Below are 14,300 nucleotides of genomic sequence, written 5' to 3'. Positions count from 1 at the left end.
CAGACAAGTCCCCAAAAAGGTAGCCATGTTGAGTTGGCAATCTGATCACTTTCACCCATACTAATCAAAGGACCGTCTTCAAAGGCAGAAGTTCACAAAACATTCATGATTGAGGTCGTGTCACCTATGGTCGTTTAGGTGAGATGCAAGTCTCTAGTATCAACCGCATTATATACAGAGTTTAGTCATTTCGTGGTCCAAGTCTTATACAAACTTTTTGTATAGGACACCCCCACTCGCACGTCTCTATATGAATGGTTAGGATCTACCATCTATAGTAGTTTACAACACTTGCAAACCTCTACAAAGCGGGTCGTAGGTTATCACTTAAGGCATGATCCACTTGTATATCACATATACATGCTTAAGTTCACATAAGGTAACCAAGGAGCTTTGTTTATTGGATATGAGTAAATGCCAAAATTAAATAACATTTATTTTATTCATTAAACAATGTGTATCTTTACAAAACAACGAGACTCCGGGAGAATTAGGACACCAATCCCAACAATGGAACGACGTCTCTTATGTTCTAATAACGGATGAATGTATTGAAAGATCATTTTGAGATGCATAAATAGCTTACGGTGTGTTAAGCATGAGATGCACGGACATTGTGTTAAAGAATGTGTCATCGCTTAGAAAATCAATGCCTATACGATAGTACCTGCACGATCGCTTACATATATGATATTGCTAAGCGATCGCTTACCGATTACACCTTCGCGTGCTATTTACTAAACAGTCATTTACCTTTTCCTAAGCGATCGTTTAGCTCCTGATATTTACTAAACGATCGTATAGACGATCGCTTAATTTTTCCTACACGATCGTTTAGATGATCGCTCACCCTTTCCTACACGATCGTATACTTCACCTAAATGATCAAGCATCTTGTCTATGCGATAGGTGACCTCATCTCCCACTTGCTTGATCGTTGTGTACGGTCTCTCTTCCTCTTTCCTTCTACAAAATCCGAACAAAACCCACACTTTGGATTCTCACTCCAAGAATACTAAGGGCTCTGAGTGGTGGTGTCATCTCTGTTTCCTTCTGTTCGAGTGGTGATTGTTCTAGGTAGATGGTTGGGTTTTAGAGTCGCTGTGAAGAAGAAATCTTCAACTAGTATGATCTCTTGATCTCTTTAGCATTATGAATGCATATTAGTATGTTTGAATGTATATGTGGTAATTCTGTCATAATGAATTGGAAAGATCCACTTCCGCTTGTAGGTACTCTTGAATAAGAGTTCCTTCATAGATTACCTCTTGTTCCTTAAGTCCCATTAATCCTCTAATGAACAATTGATTTGTGATCCAATCAATAAACCGAGTCCCTCTCGAGCCAAGAGAGGGTAGGGCCCCTTGTTCAAGACCTGAAGTCAGCACTTAAGGGAATAGCCTCTCTGCTATCCTTGAAAGTGGGTAAGAGTGAGTTCCATCTTGCACCCTATGTCCCCAGCTATCTACCCGGTCTTACCCTTGAAATGTAGGTTTATTGAGCCGGGGTTGTTGAGCCAACTCTCACCTATGTAAATCTAAGGATAATCCTGAATAAATAGGAGTTCATAGTTAGTTCAGGATTAAGGTCAAGCTACCTAGGTCATCGCTTTGAAATAATCAGTTTTAAACAATAAACAACGTTATAAAGTAAGAGTGACTGATTTCGTGGTCCGATCTTGTACAAACCCATTGCACAGGACGCCCCCACTCCTCGTGTCATAACATGTGTTGATTAGGATCACATCAGTTGTAGCACTTTACAACTCTTTGTAACAACTACAAAGTAGGCCGCATTCAATAGTGTTTCTACAATAAGGCACCCATCCTCATTCATATACTATAGATCATTTTGACTTTTTACTTGAACCTGATCACTTTTATGTTTCCAAATAAAGTTCAAGTACTCATATAATAGTCATGGGTCTTTTAGTTTATTGGATTTCTAAGACAAAATAAGCAATACATATATTCAATAACAACTTATTGAATTTTCAGAATAAGTTTTATTGTTTACAAACCACAAGTTTTAGGACATAAAACCCAACAACACCTCCTTTGATTCTCATTCCCTGTAAAGAATACAGAGGTTGACTTCTTGGTGGTGGCCACTTGGTTTTGCTGGAATATTTTGGAAGATCGAGTTTTGAGGAGAGTTTGTGACCGGTTCGAGAAGGATTTATGCGAAGTTATTCTTCAAAGGTAAGCAAATTTCTTCCCTAATTCCTTCTGTGATAAGCATGCTGTAGAATCATAAAATGCATAATTATTCTTCTCTATGTTTAGTTCTGTTAAAAGTTAAAAATTGGGAACGATCCCGCTTCCGCTGCAGACCTCACAGTTCCCTTCATTCTCTTCTTTAAATTACAAATTTACCGTTGTTTTCACTTGGAGGTTAGATGTGTTTTCCCTTGATCAAGATTGGATATGAATAGATAATATACTTATAAACACCATAACTAGTTACTCATTAAATAGTAGAGTAAATATGAACTATTAATTATTAATTTATGAGCATGCTTTGTGTTGAAAAAATCATACAATTATTATTTTGTAATATCATATGGTTAATGATACATTGTGCAATATGAATCGAGCTTACGTTATAAAATATCATTTTTATTAACATTTTTATCTTTTTTAACATAATTATGCATTATAAAATTTCAAATTGAAAATATGGATAAATTAAAGACATAGTGATATTATTTTTATAATTGTCATTATTTGTTTTAAAAACATAATCCAAATTATCTATCGAACATAAATTCACTATAGTAAATTTAAAAATATAAAACATAATTTAAATTGCATACCAAAAACGCTTTACTTTTTAAAATTAAATGAAAATGCAACAAAATTGTCGCATGATTGGACAACTTTAGTTTAAATAACTTAGTATAAATCACAAAATTTATATTAATGGTTAAAATAGAAGTTAAATAGGCACTAAACTTTCAAAGTTCAAACTTTCTAGTATGTACATCGTAAATCTATGAATCTATTACCTATTAGACACAATTTAAAATTTTAAGATCCTAATATATATAGCATTTATATTTTTAAAATGTTAAATTATGCTGGAATGTATTAGATCATGACTTAAACTTCATAAAAGCTATTGATATTTTTGAAATTTAGAGATCTATTAGATACGAGAAAGTGAAACTTATTAAATACTCTTAAAAATTAAGAAGTGATTATACACATACATAAATATTTATGAATTAATCATCAAAATGAGTATTGTTTAATTCACATGACATACAAATCTATTAGCGACCAAAGTTAGAGTTTAAGAAAGCGAAAAACTGAGAGGTTCCGTTCATAATTAATCTCCAACTGAATAATAACACGGCGTCGTTTTTAACAAAGTACAATTTAGTAGGTAATCATTTTCAATCAAGTCTAAGAAAGCGAGATTATAATTTAATTCATCTCTGTTTTCATTTTTATGTCCCAAAAAAGAAATAGTGCCACAGTTGGTTAGGCATTTAACCATCGACAAGAGGAAAGCTTTGATGCTCCGGCTCACTTTAACAAAATGTCGGCTTCGGACGGCTATGTGAAATTTGTCAGTTAGCTTACAAAACCTCCGGTGCACGTTAGCTCCACCACCATCGTCGGAATCGCCGGACGCGACCGAGCTCTCTGTCCAATTGCATTGTTGAAATCACCTGCAGCGGCAAAGCGGCGACAAGATACGGCGCACAATAGCGCGGAAAATCTTGACCGAATTCAATTATTGTATTGGTTAGTTCTGTGTTATCAGGAAAACAAATATAATTGTCAGAGCGATTCCGCTCGTTACTGATTTCCGAAAAAGCGATTTACGGATTTGGCGTGAACATCCATCGGATCGATCTGCTTCGAGGGTGAGAGAGTGGAGGAGAGGCGTTGAAATTTTGCTTTCATTTTCCTGTTTTGTTTCTGGTGCGAGGTATTAATATATTGAGAGAGGAGATATGGTGGTGGGATGAAGGTGGAGAAGAAGGGATATGGCGAGGGTAGAGTGGGGTTATCAAGGAAGAGGTAAATGGGCGTGCTCGTACAAGAAAACCACTCTCATCATTTGCTCTATCAACATTATCGTTGCTCTCTATGTTTTTCGATCTCTATATGCTTCCCTCTACCTCTATACGGATAATGATTCACGAAGTGGTTAGTGTCTGGGCTAGTTGCATTTCCTTTTTGTTTTCTTGATTCGCGTTTGATGTGCAGATTATTGAAAAATCCTGTTTAATATCTTTGCGTTTTTTTGACATTATGATTTCATTTTATTCTCGATTTGGTTGTATGTATTTATTCGGTATATTTTCTTTCTTCTGAGCCAGTTGTAAAGTACACTCCGGATCAGATTAGAAAAATGGAGGAGTTTATTCGGATTCGGAGGGCCTCGGAGCCGGTAGAGCTCATTAAATTGGTAAGACTGATTAAATTGGCTGTATGTTCAATATACTATGTATGAGACAGATCTGTTTTAGGAGAACGATTTCTGGTTTAAGCACCATTTCTGGGCATTACGGCTTTAAATTTGTTTAGTGAAGATTATTCTTCTGGCGTAAAGGTCAAGGAGCTTAAAGAATTCTCCCAAGAACAGACGATGGATGAATTACCTCGTCCATTGAAACAGAAGATAACCGAGGAAATTCTTCTGAAGTTGAGAAGCTTGAATGCTAGCTCAAATAGTACTGATCAGAGAGGTCAGTACAATCTTATGATTTCCTTGCTTTACTTATCACTTCTTCATACCTTTGTTCCTTAGCTACTATTATTATCGCCCAGTTAAAATCTAACTATTCTCAACTATTCTTCTCGCTGGTTTCTGTTTCCAAGCATTCTCATTGTCAGAGAGCAAAAATATTGGATAGGAATTACTTTAAGCATTCATATTGGTTAATCTTTCAAGTTTCACTTAGGTTTCAAGGGATCATAGACTAACTGTTTTTTTTCATTCATCTTTTCACAAAAGGAACTTGATATTTGATATACTGATAACTCAAATTTTCAAGTATTGTCACCTTGGGCCATGCCCGATGCATTCTGTATCATGGTTATGATGTTTCAAGCATGTGTTTCCCTCTCATTCTATCGTACCACAGGTTTACAGCTAGGAGATGCAGTTTATTTTGTCAGGTGATTTGAGTGTATGACAGTGTGACGTAGAGTCGGAGCCAAAGAGGCTATATAGCAGCTGCGTCACTTCAGAGAGACAGAGAATTCATAAATTTTTCTCTTCTTATATAACTGTGTGTATTGTATCTAAAATCATAAGATGATATTCCTAGGATTGAGTATGTAGTAAACTAGTTGACTAGAAACTCATTTACCGTTCAATTTGTCATAGAGTTGCTATTGATCTAACACTGTTACTTGTGGAATTGAATATACTAGATTCATTATAGCCACAGTGTTGTCACTTTGGCGCTTAACATGACATGTAAAGGGCTACATAATATGGTCATGACTTTTGAAGTCCATGGTGCATACAACCAATTTCATTCAGATCAACCGTTAGGTTATTATCATGATTTTGCATTCCCTTGAAAAGAAGCAAAAACCTATACTTTCATAGGAAGAACGGAAATACAAAAGGAGACAAACTCCTCAATCTAGCCAGTCTAGGAATTACTAAAGAGCTCTCCAGTTGGCCCTCAATCATATATATATAATGACTACACAAGAACTTTTAGAAATACTGAAGAGAGAAAAAAGAACCCGAGAAGGTCCCCGTACTACATCAGAAGAAACCTCTTTTCCATTGAAAGTGCTACTGTTCCTTTTCAACTAGGTTTAACTAGAAATGGCCGTTTGGATCATTTATCCATAAAATCATGCTACTCTCTCTTAAGAGGGTGACACAAGAATTGATAAATGAAGTCCTTTCTGGAATTTTGATGACTGAACAGTTGAAGCCTCCTAGAAAAACTGCGAACTATGGAGCACTCTGAAAAGAAGCTACAAATCTCTTAGGAAACCAGTTTTTTCCAGTCTTTTAACCCAAGGCTAGAAGTGTTTGATGATTCAAGTAGGAAAACTGGATTATCATTCTCTAATATATTCAATTGTTCTTTTTTTTTTTTTTTTAAGAAAAGCTTTTTAGCCCACCCCTTTGCTTTGGTGGGGGATGCGGTCTTTCTGTGCCTTAGACCATAGAAAGGGATCACTCAAGTGCTAGAGCCAATAGAAAGCGATGGTTCTGTTTTTTCCTGTGTTCTTTCACTGAGATCATTCTCCTGTTACCAGTTACCGGTCGATTAAATTTAACATACAGGTCATATTGAATGTCACCCACCTATATGCTATCTAGAAATATAAAATAACAATTCCTATATTGTAAGCTTATAACAATAACAACGACGATAATAATCCTTTTAAAAAAACAACAGTAACAATGAGAAAAACAAGAAGGGGATGGTAATATTTTAAATGGGTTTAGCTTCTTATTTACTTTAATAACCCTGTTGGTATCACAAATTTAGTCTTTAGTTGCCGATATGTCCAAGTGCCTCTGACTTCATATACATTAAAAATGTGTTGAATATTCTATACCCCATTTACACGATCGTTGCTGCAATATTTAACGGTGCATGATATTTCTTGTAAGTTGTTATAATCTTCCATTTCTTATATGATCAGAAGCAGTAGAAAGCTGGAGAAAGGAAAAACTGGAAGAAGCAAATAAGTTGATCACAGAGCAAATGGTTGAAAATTCAACTCTTTCTTTTGAAGATGCTGGTATGGAATCTTTATATTAGTAGTGTATGTTTGCTCTTCTTTTTGGCAGTATTGTGTTAGAAAATCATATATATGATGCTGTATCTTAGTTGCCCATTTTTCCTCTTCTGGTAGGGATTCTAGTAAAAGCCTTGGAGACTGATTGGGCAGTGCTGTCTGAAGCAATTGGTCTGTGGATACCTGCAGAGATCTTCCACACGGAACATGATGATAAGCCTGAGGGCATAGATGAATTCGGTAAATTTTTGCAACTTTTAATAGCAACATTCTATGCACCAGATGATTCAATTTCTTCTAGCGAAATCTCAGTTTATATTTCACTAAGGTCTCCGTTCCCCCTCTCTATGTAGATGATGAGATTTTACCTGGCAGACCAGTTCCACCTGAATGTCATGCTGAGCTCCACACAGATTACGATGGTGCTGCGGTAAGATGGGGTCTAACTCATCATAAAGAAAGTGCAGCCGATTGCTGTCAGGCATGCTTGGATCATGCAAAACGTGCGCAACCAGGTGATAGGAAATGCAACATCTGGGTTTACTGTCCATCTGAGACTGGATGCCACTCTCCTGATATCTACGAACATAAACATATGGAATGCTGGCTGAAATATGTAAGCACGAAATTGATTTTGTGGTTGTTAATCTCTTTTGTAGGCTCACTTGAGTCTAACTTTTCTCATCTTCAAATCCAAATGCAGGCAGAAAATCCCAAACTGAATTTCAAGACCAACTATCCGCAATCTTACAGAAACTCACACCCGACTGCGCCGCTGGTTGTCCCTTGGGTCTCTGGTGTTGTCAGTGCGTAATTGTACAACAAATCAGGCAAGGAATTACTACCAAAATGTTTATGGCTTTGCTGTTCATAGAGTTGCACGAATGAAAATTTTGAGGGTTGTTAGGTGTTTAGGGTGACTAGCATTTGATTGAATCTGTTTGAATCATATCTGTCTTACATCTCATGTAAGATTTAACACGGGTTGGCAATCCTGGTGCCCATGACTTCAGATTACAAGTCTGGCGCTGAGATGAGATTGATCTTAGAAGTAACATGAAAAGGAAAGGCCATTTTGTTGACTATTAACTTTTTAAATTTTATTCATTACGCTCAGGATGACAGTTTCTGAGCTCTGAGCTTACTCTCTCTCTGCCTTCCTATGAAGAATTTTTATGAATATTTGCTGATAATTATAAGAGAATTATAAATATAGCAATCAAATTCAAAGTATTAGCAAATATAGCACAATATAAAATAATTTATAAATATAACAAAATTTAGATTCAACTCAGAGTATCAATGATAGATCATGTTGCCAATTGGAGTCTATCACCGATAGATTTTGCTATATTTGTAATTCTTTGAAAAGGTTGTTGTACGCTTAATTATTAACTCTAAAAGTACTATCTATTGCAATTACAACTACCTTTACTAACGGTTTACTTTTCTTTAATGAAAATGTGTGGAGCTAGCAACCTTTTTCTCTTCTATCTAGGAAGTCTATAGCTCTTCAAACCAATGGGAATTCATACGTAATTAAAATTTCAAATTATTATTATTTTTTCGTTATTCTAAAATAAATGACAACTTCAAGATAATTTATCCTACATATTAACTTGATCTAACCAACTTAGTAACATCCCAAACCAACCATGGTTGAAAACTGCCAACTAATATGTTCTCACTGTCGATTTAACAGCCTGTATGAATACTCGGTCGTACTATTAGATTTGGTTATTTCCATTGTTCTCTTCTATGAAAATTATTTTTTTTATTACAAATTGAGGGTGGAGGTTTTGAACCACGGACCTCTTGGTTCTCAATATATAAAGATGTCAGTTGAGCTAAATACTTTTACTATTGATCTCTACATGAGAAGGGTAAAACTAAAACAATGGAATTTCAAATTTATAAAATGACAACTCAATAAGGGGATATCTCTTTTAACAACTTTTTTATTTAAATAAATACTTTTAAAAGAAGATAACAATTCAATCTTTGAACTTTTATTTGTTACATTTTAATCTTTATAGTTTCATATTTGTAATAATTGAGTCTCTATTTTTAAGTACTCTTTAATGATCATTTTCTTATTGATTTTCTATTTTTGAAAGTTAAGCTTAAAACACTTGTTTTACCTCTAAGTTTCTTGCTTAGTTTAATTTTAAAAAAAAAAAAAAAAAACTTATTTTATGAGAATATAATTTAACTTTTGAAATTTAGCTTTTGAATTCAAATGTATTTATCAGAAACAAAACATAAATTAAAAAAAAAATGGGAATTGTATCAAACGGGCCTAAACTTCTGTAATATAACCAAGCCCACCTTTCAGCAGCCCACCTTGCCAATCCAACGGCCCAAACGCACTTGATTTAAACAAAAATAAATAAAAGAAAAAAGATTACAATCCCTCCGTCTTTATGCCTCTCGATTTTCACGCCTGTTCCCGTTGCGTCGCACCATCCCGCCGCCGCCATCTCCGTCGTGCTCAGTGCCGCATCCTTTCTTCGCCGATCTTCTCCCCTTCGTTGGTCTCAGGTATTTTCTACATTACATATATATCTTTTGAGTTTCATTCCTTACAATGGATGAACGTCTGTAAGCTCAAACGAACGGGAAGATCGGTTCGATTTGTGAATTAACTTTTTCTAATCAAGGACTTTGGACATTCTTTTGGTTGTTCATTCTTACAATAGAGATTATTGGTTTAGATATCGGTTTAGCAAAAAAACATAGAACCGAAGCTTGTGCTAAATGATGTTTTTTATGTAATGGAAGAGCTTCAGTTGAATATCCTGTAGCTGTATGTTTTATTGCGCTACGCTGCGGTTCTGTGGTTTGTAGAGATTGAAATTGTGTGTTTTGAAATCGTTGACAGCCCTGTAATCTTATGAGTTCAGTAACTCAAGAAAAGTAAGCTATCTATAAGGACAAACTAGAAGGAAACTTCCCCACAATACCTTAATATCTCATACTTTTGGGATTCTGGTAACTATTTCATTTGTTCTAGGAATTTGATATCATCTTTTCCATTAAGCGTGCAATTAGCACTTTCAGTATCTTTACAATTTACCCCTTTTTAACAGGCACCACTGTAATTAGCTTATAGTTTCCATTGCATATATCTCAAGGTTGTTGGAAATTGATTCTATCCCACAATGAGTTCAAGCAGTGGCTCCATTGGTGAAACTTATTATGATGTACTGTCTTTGAAAGAAGATGCTAGCTACGACGAAATTCGAGCCAGCTATCGGTCTGCTCTCCTTAATTTCCACCCTGATAAGTTACAAGCTATGTGCCATAAATCTCATCCAGACGACATTGCGTTGGAAAGATACTTCAAGGTGCAGAAGGCTTGGGAAGTCCTTGGCAGCTCAATGTCCCGTGCATCTTATGACAGAGAGCTCCAAGCTGCCAAAGGGGATGCAATTGGTGCAGAGAGCATAAGTTTAGAGGATATGGTTGTGGAAGATAAAGGTGAAGTTGTAGAACTTTTTTATCAGTGCCGTTGTGGGGATTACTTCTTTATTGATTCGGGGGAGTTGGATGAAATGGGATATCCATTGTTGAGGAATGGAAGTAAGGTTTCTTTAAGGACTCTGGATGCTTTACCTGCTTCCGTTGTTTTACCTTGTGGTTCTTGCTCTTTGAAGGTTCGTTTGCTAATTGATTCGAATTCAAGTGTTTCGATTGATTGATGAATTTGAATGATTAAAATCACACTGACTTCTTTAAGAACCTTGGCATTTCTTTCTTGAATGATTTCGATGTTTTAGAGAGCTCGAGTGTGTTGTGCTCTTTCTTGGGTAGAGTTTCCTTGGGTTAAGATAGAACAGTTCCCAGGGGATGTCCAAATGAAGAGTTGGACAAACTCTGTGAGGTGGAAGAAGCATTTGTGTTTGTTGGGGTAGGATTGACCACAAACATTCGTCAAAACAGAGAAAAAAACAGGTTTGATAGGGTAAAAGTTCTTAGTTATTTTAGTTATATGTTTGTACTTGAGGATTGAGGCTGAGATGTTGACACATGTAGGGCATAGAAGTGCACACATGGAGACTTAAGAAGCTGCTACCCCAACCACTTCAGTGAGCTGTTCTAACTTCTTTAATGCAATTATGCAACTTTGTTGAGTGAAGTTGAACAACTTTCCTAGGCTATTTGGTTCAATTTTGGACTTGTGGATTGTGGGGTATTATAGGCATCTGAAAGACATCAGCTTGAAGATTTTGTCTATCGACTGAATTAATCAAGATTTGAGAGAAGTATAACCAGAGTGTGTTTTGATGTAACAATTCTACCTGCTTTTGATACCATTGAGATGGGGAAAAATGCATTACAGCTTCCTTCTCTGAACTGACTGCTAGCAATTTGTGGTGCTGTGTAATATAAAGATGGGAAGAGAGATTTCCCCCCTTCTCCCTCGGAGCCTTGGTTAGTTCATTCTCAAGGTAGCATATCAATTAAATGATTTGATTTGTTCGCGTTAGGGGTGGTTTGGATTGTAGATATTATTTCATGGGTATAGATATTAAATGTCTGAAATTTTTTGTTTTCTTTTCTTTTATGAGTGACGAAGAGTTTTAAATGTATGAGATAATTAATGTCCGGGTTTGGATGTGTTTGATAATTAATATTTGGAAGTTAAAAGAATGTGTGTGATTTATCAATTTTATATAAAAAAACCAAAAATAAATAATAATTTAATCATGTATCAAAACTAAAATTTAATTATTCAACATATTTTTATATTGATTAATTATTTAATCACTTAAAGTATTAATAAATGAATATTTTTTAAAATATTATTTAAATCATTTTATTTAATTACTAAAAATAAAATAAATAAATATAAATTAATTAGAATGTTAATAATTACAATAAATTTTTATATTAAATAGTTAGGATAACATAAAATATCAATGGTAATTATATTAGTTAAGTTTTATTAAATCTAAATAATATTAATAATAATTAAGAATAATCTTAATGATTAATTGATATTGATTTATTAATTAATTAGGTTCTATTAATCTCTAGATATAAAAATTCTACAAGTATGGAGGCTATTAAAAAACTCTTGTCGGATGGGCTTTAAAATTTTCTGGATAATAATATCTTGAGTTTTAAAAAGTGAAATTTATGATATTAAATATTTGTCTGAAATTTTATGACAATATTTATGAAATAAACATGTCTTTTTTCGGATGTCCCCAAAGGGACGATAAATAAACATGTCTTTAATGTCAACATCACGAGAAAACACGTGACGAACTGCCAAGAAAATTCCCAAACCGGTCCTTTGCACCCTTGGATTGTTGCTTTTGTTACAAGAGGGAGGGGATGGATCCTTGATCATTTTCTCCTTTACTGTCCCTTTTGCTGTTGGTGGTAATCTTTCATTTTGAGGAAAATTGGTTAAAGGAGGTAATCATTTTTTGAATTTGTTAGATGCCTTCCTAGACGGGTAAAGGATTAGCTAAGAGAGCCCTTGGGAGGTTGGTGCCTTAAAGGCGAGTTTTGAAGATTCTATAGAATATGAGGTTAGGGTTTTCTTAAGCATCTTTGGATGGATCAAATTAAAGAGGTCTTTTTATTCTTTTTGTAATAGTGTGCAGTACAATGTCTCGTGGTAATGTTCTAACCATACAAAGTTCTTTTGTAATTTTAATCTTATAATTATAATTAATCTTATTGTTATAATCATTACCATTGGAACACTGTTCCTTCTAGCTCGAGGTTCTCTCCACTCAACCTCCGAGGATTTTAATTTTTGTCGATATGTTGATATTTCTGTATGTTCATGAGTTTGACACCAACCTAAATATTGAGTCCGCATTACCATTCTATTGGAAAAGAAAAAAGGATTGATGAAACATTACAAATGTGAATGTAATTTACTTAACAGACATTTTAACTTATTCAAAAAGTTGTAAAATTTTTATACTTTTAACTTAAATATCTATTATATTTTATTATAAATTATTTAAAAAACAATAAGAAAATTTTCACAGATAAAAAAATGTCAAACTATTTATAGAAATAGCAAAAAAAAATATTGATAGACACTGATAGACTTCTATCAGCATTTATCAACGACTATCAGTTTCTATCACTGATAGACTTCTATTAGTCTCTATGAAAGAAGATCAAAATTTTGTTATTTTGTGTAAATTATTTCCTTTATTTTTCTATTTTTAAAAATCCCTAAAACAAAAATCCTACGTTGACATTTTATCATTATTTTCATCATGTCTAAAAAAATTGAAATATCTGTATTTTTCGTCTAACATTGGAAAAATAGTTGGTATACAAAGATAATGGACAAGATAACGAAAAACCACTCGTAACAAACAAACAGCATTTTTCTAAAAAATTATGAGATAATTAATCAGATAAAATGCTTTTGTACCGAACTAAACGTGAAAATGGAAGTAATATTTTAATAAATACTTCACAACTTATTTAAGATGAGGGGTCTCAATCCCATCTTGTAGGAATAATTTCTCGGCAGTATCATCTTTGCCTTTAAGCAGCCGGATGAATATGCTTTGCCTCGCATAACAGGCAATATGAAGAACAAGTCAAATTGGATGGCTAGCAATCAATTTTATGACACTGTTAAAGCTTAAAAAGTCAAACTATAACCCTCTAATTTCTCCTCCAGTTGTGCCTTCATGATTTCGATCGACATCAATAAACATAACGAAAGATATTAATGATTTTGAAATTGTCAAAATCACTTTGTATCATGTTTAAAACTACCCAATTATGTATTTAATCACTTAAAATTAATTTAATATCTAATTTTTACACTTTTATATGTAATTTCATAACATCAAAATTGAGTTTAAACAATTAAAAGCATGTTTGATGGTAAGTTTAAAAATGACAATAGTGATTCTTACTATTTTAGAATCACTCTCAAACATGTTCAAAATTACAAACCAAATGGACAACATAAAATGTTATAAAAATTAGGTTAAAGTACCATTTTGATCCCATATTTTCAAATTTGTTTAATTTTAGTCTTTATACTTTCAATGGTTTAATTTTAGTCATTTTAAATAAATCTTAAATTTAGTTCTCCAGAATTTAATTTTTATTTATTTATTTATTTATTTTGTTTGAAATATAATAATATTTTCATGAAAAAAATGTGAATATGTTTTCAAAATTTATAGCAAAAATGTTATAGATAAAAAATAATAAACTAGCATTGAAGACTATTTAAAATTTATTGAAAGTATATGAATTAAAATTAGACAATTAAAAATATTACGAACTAAAATTGAACAAATTTCAAGTATAAGAACCAAAATAATATTTTAACAAAAATTAATTTCTAAAAAGTGAGTCTCACCTTTATTGCGCACCACCCACCACTAACACCATTTCTAATCCAATGGTGGAAGTGCAGACCCAATTCGGGAAGAGATATAATGAGCTCGATTTCGAAAAAAAAAAAAAAAAAAATTGGTTAAGTATGGTTTTTTCCCCTCTTGATAGTAATAGCCTCGATATCAATTTTCAGTTCTCTTTTCATAGAGACTTTGGTTCAATACC

The 14,300-nt window shown here is 33.7% G+C and overlaps 2 protein-coding genes and 1 long non-coding RNA gene across 6 annotated transcripts; 2 read left to right on the top strand and 1 right to left on the bottom strand.

Annotated features, from left to right (window-relative positions):
* The first annotated feature begins 3,375 nt into the window (after nucleotides 1-3,375).
* LOC120076725 (dimethylallyl, adenosine tRNA methylthiotransferase) lies at nucleotides 3,376-7,878 on the top strand. Its single transcript, XM_039030622.2, has 7 exons — nucleotides 3,376-4,160; nucleotides 4,334-4,422; nucleotides 4,567-4,702; nucleotides 6,639-6,737; nucleotides 6,852-6,974; nucleotides 7,088-7,350; nucleotides 7,438-7,878. The coding sequence occupies exons 1-7, from the start codon at nucleotides 3,998-4,000 to the stop codon at nucleotides 7,546-7,548; spliced, it is 984 nt and encodes a 327-aa protein (XP_038886550.1). The 5' UTR covers nucleotides 3,376-3,997; the 3' UTR covers nucleotides 7,549-7,878.
* A 1,262-nt stretch (nucleotides 7,879-9,140) lies between these two features.
* LOC120075510 (uncharacterized) lies at nucleotides 9,141-12,583 on the bottom strand. Its single transcript, XR_016529442.1, has 2 exons — nucleotides 12,445-12,583; nucleotides 9,141-9,282 (listed from the first exon to the last, which is right to left on the bottom strand). It is a non-coding gene; the product is annotated as an uncharacterized LOC120075510 (long non-coding RNA).
* On the top strand, nucleotides 9,148-11,387 carry LOC120075508 (DNAJ heat shock N-terminal domain-containing protein). Of its 4 annotated transcripts, none has more exons than XM_090313415.1 (4): nucleotides 9,149-9,275; nucleotides 9,616-9,725; nucleotides 9,824-10,390; nucleotides 10,514-10,789. In XM_090313415.1, exons 3-4 carry the CDS (start codon nucleotides 9,896-9,898, stop codon nucleotides 10,646-10,648), a joined length of 630 nt encoding a protein of 209 aa, XP_090169541.1. In that variant the 5' UTR covers nucleotides 9,149-9,275; nucleotides 9,616-9,725; nucleotides 9,824-9,895; the 3' UTR covers nucleotides 10,649-10,789. The 4 variants fall into 4 exon arrangements, with proteins under 4 accessions (XP_038884889.1, XP_090169541.1, XP_090169542.1 ...); XM_090313414.1 differs by lacking the exon at nucleotides 9,616-9,725 and having other exon boundaries at nucleotides 9,151-9,275; nucleotides 10,514-10,688; nucleotides 10,770-11,387; XM_039028961.2 differs by lacking the exon at nucleotides 9,616-9,725 and having other exon boundaries at nucleotides 9,148-9,275; nucleotides 9,869-10,390; nucleotides 10,514-10,769.
* Nucleotides 12,584-14,300: the final 1,717 nt, after the last annotated feature.

The sequence above is a fragment of the Benincasa hispida genome, chromosome 4 (genome assembly GCF_027475165.1).
Source record: "Benincasa hispida cultivar pf3 chromosome 4, pf3_genome.v1.1, whole genome shotgun sequence".
Classification (NCBI taxonomy): Eukaryota; Viridiplantae; Streptophyta; class Magnoliopsida; order Cucurbitales; family Cucurbitaceae; genus Benincasa; species Benincasa hispida.
This window is presented reverse-complemented; position numbering and strand designations above follow the sequence as displayed.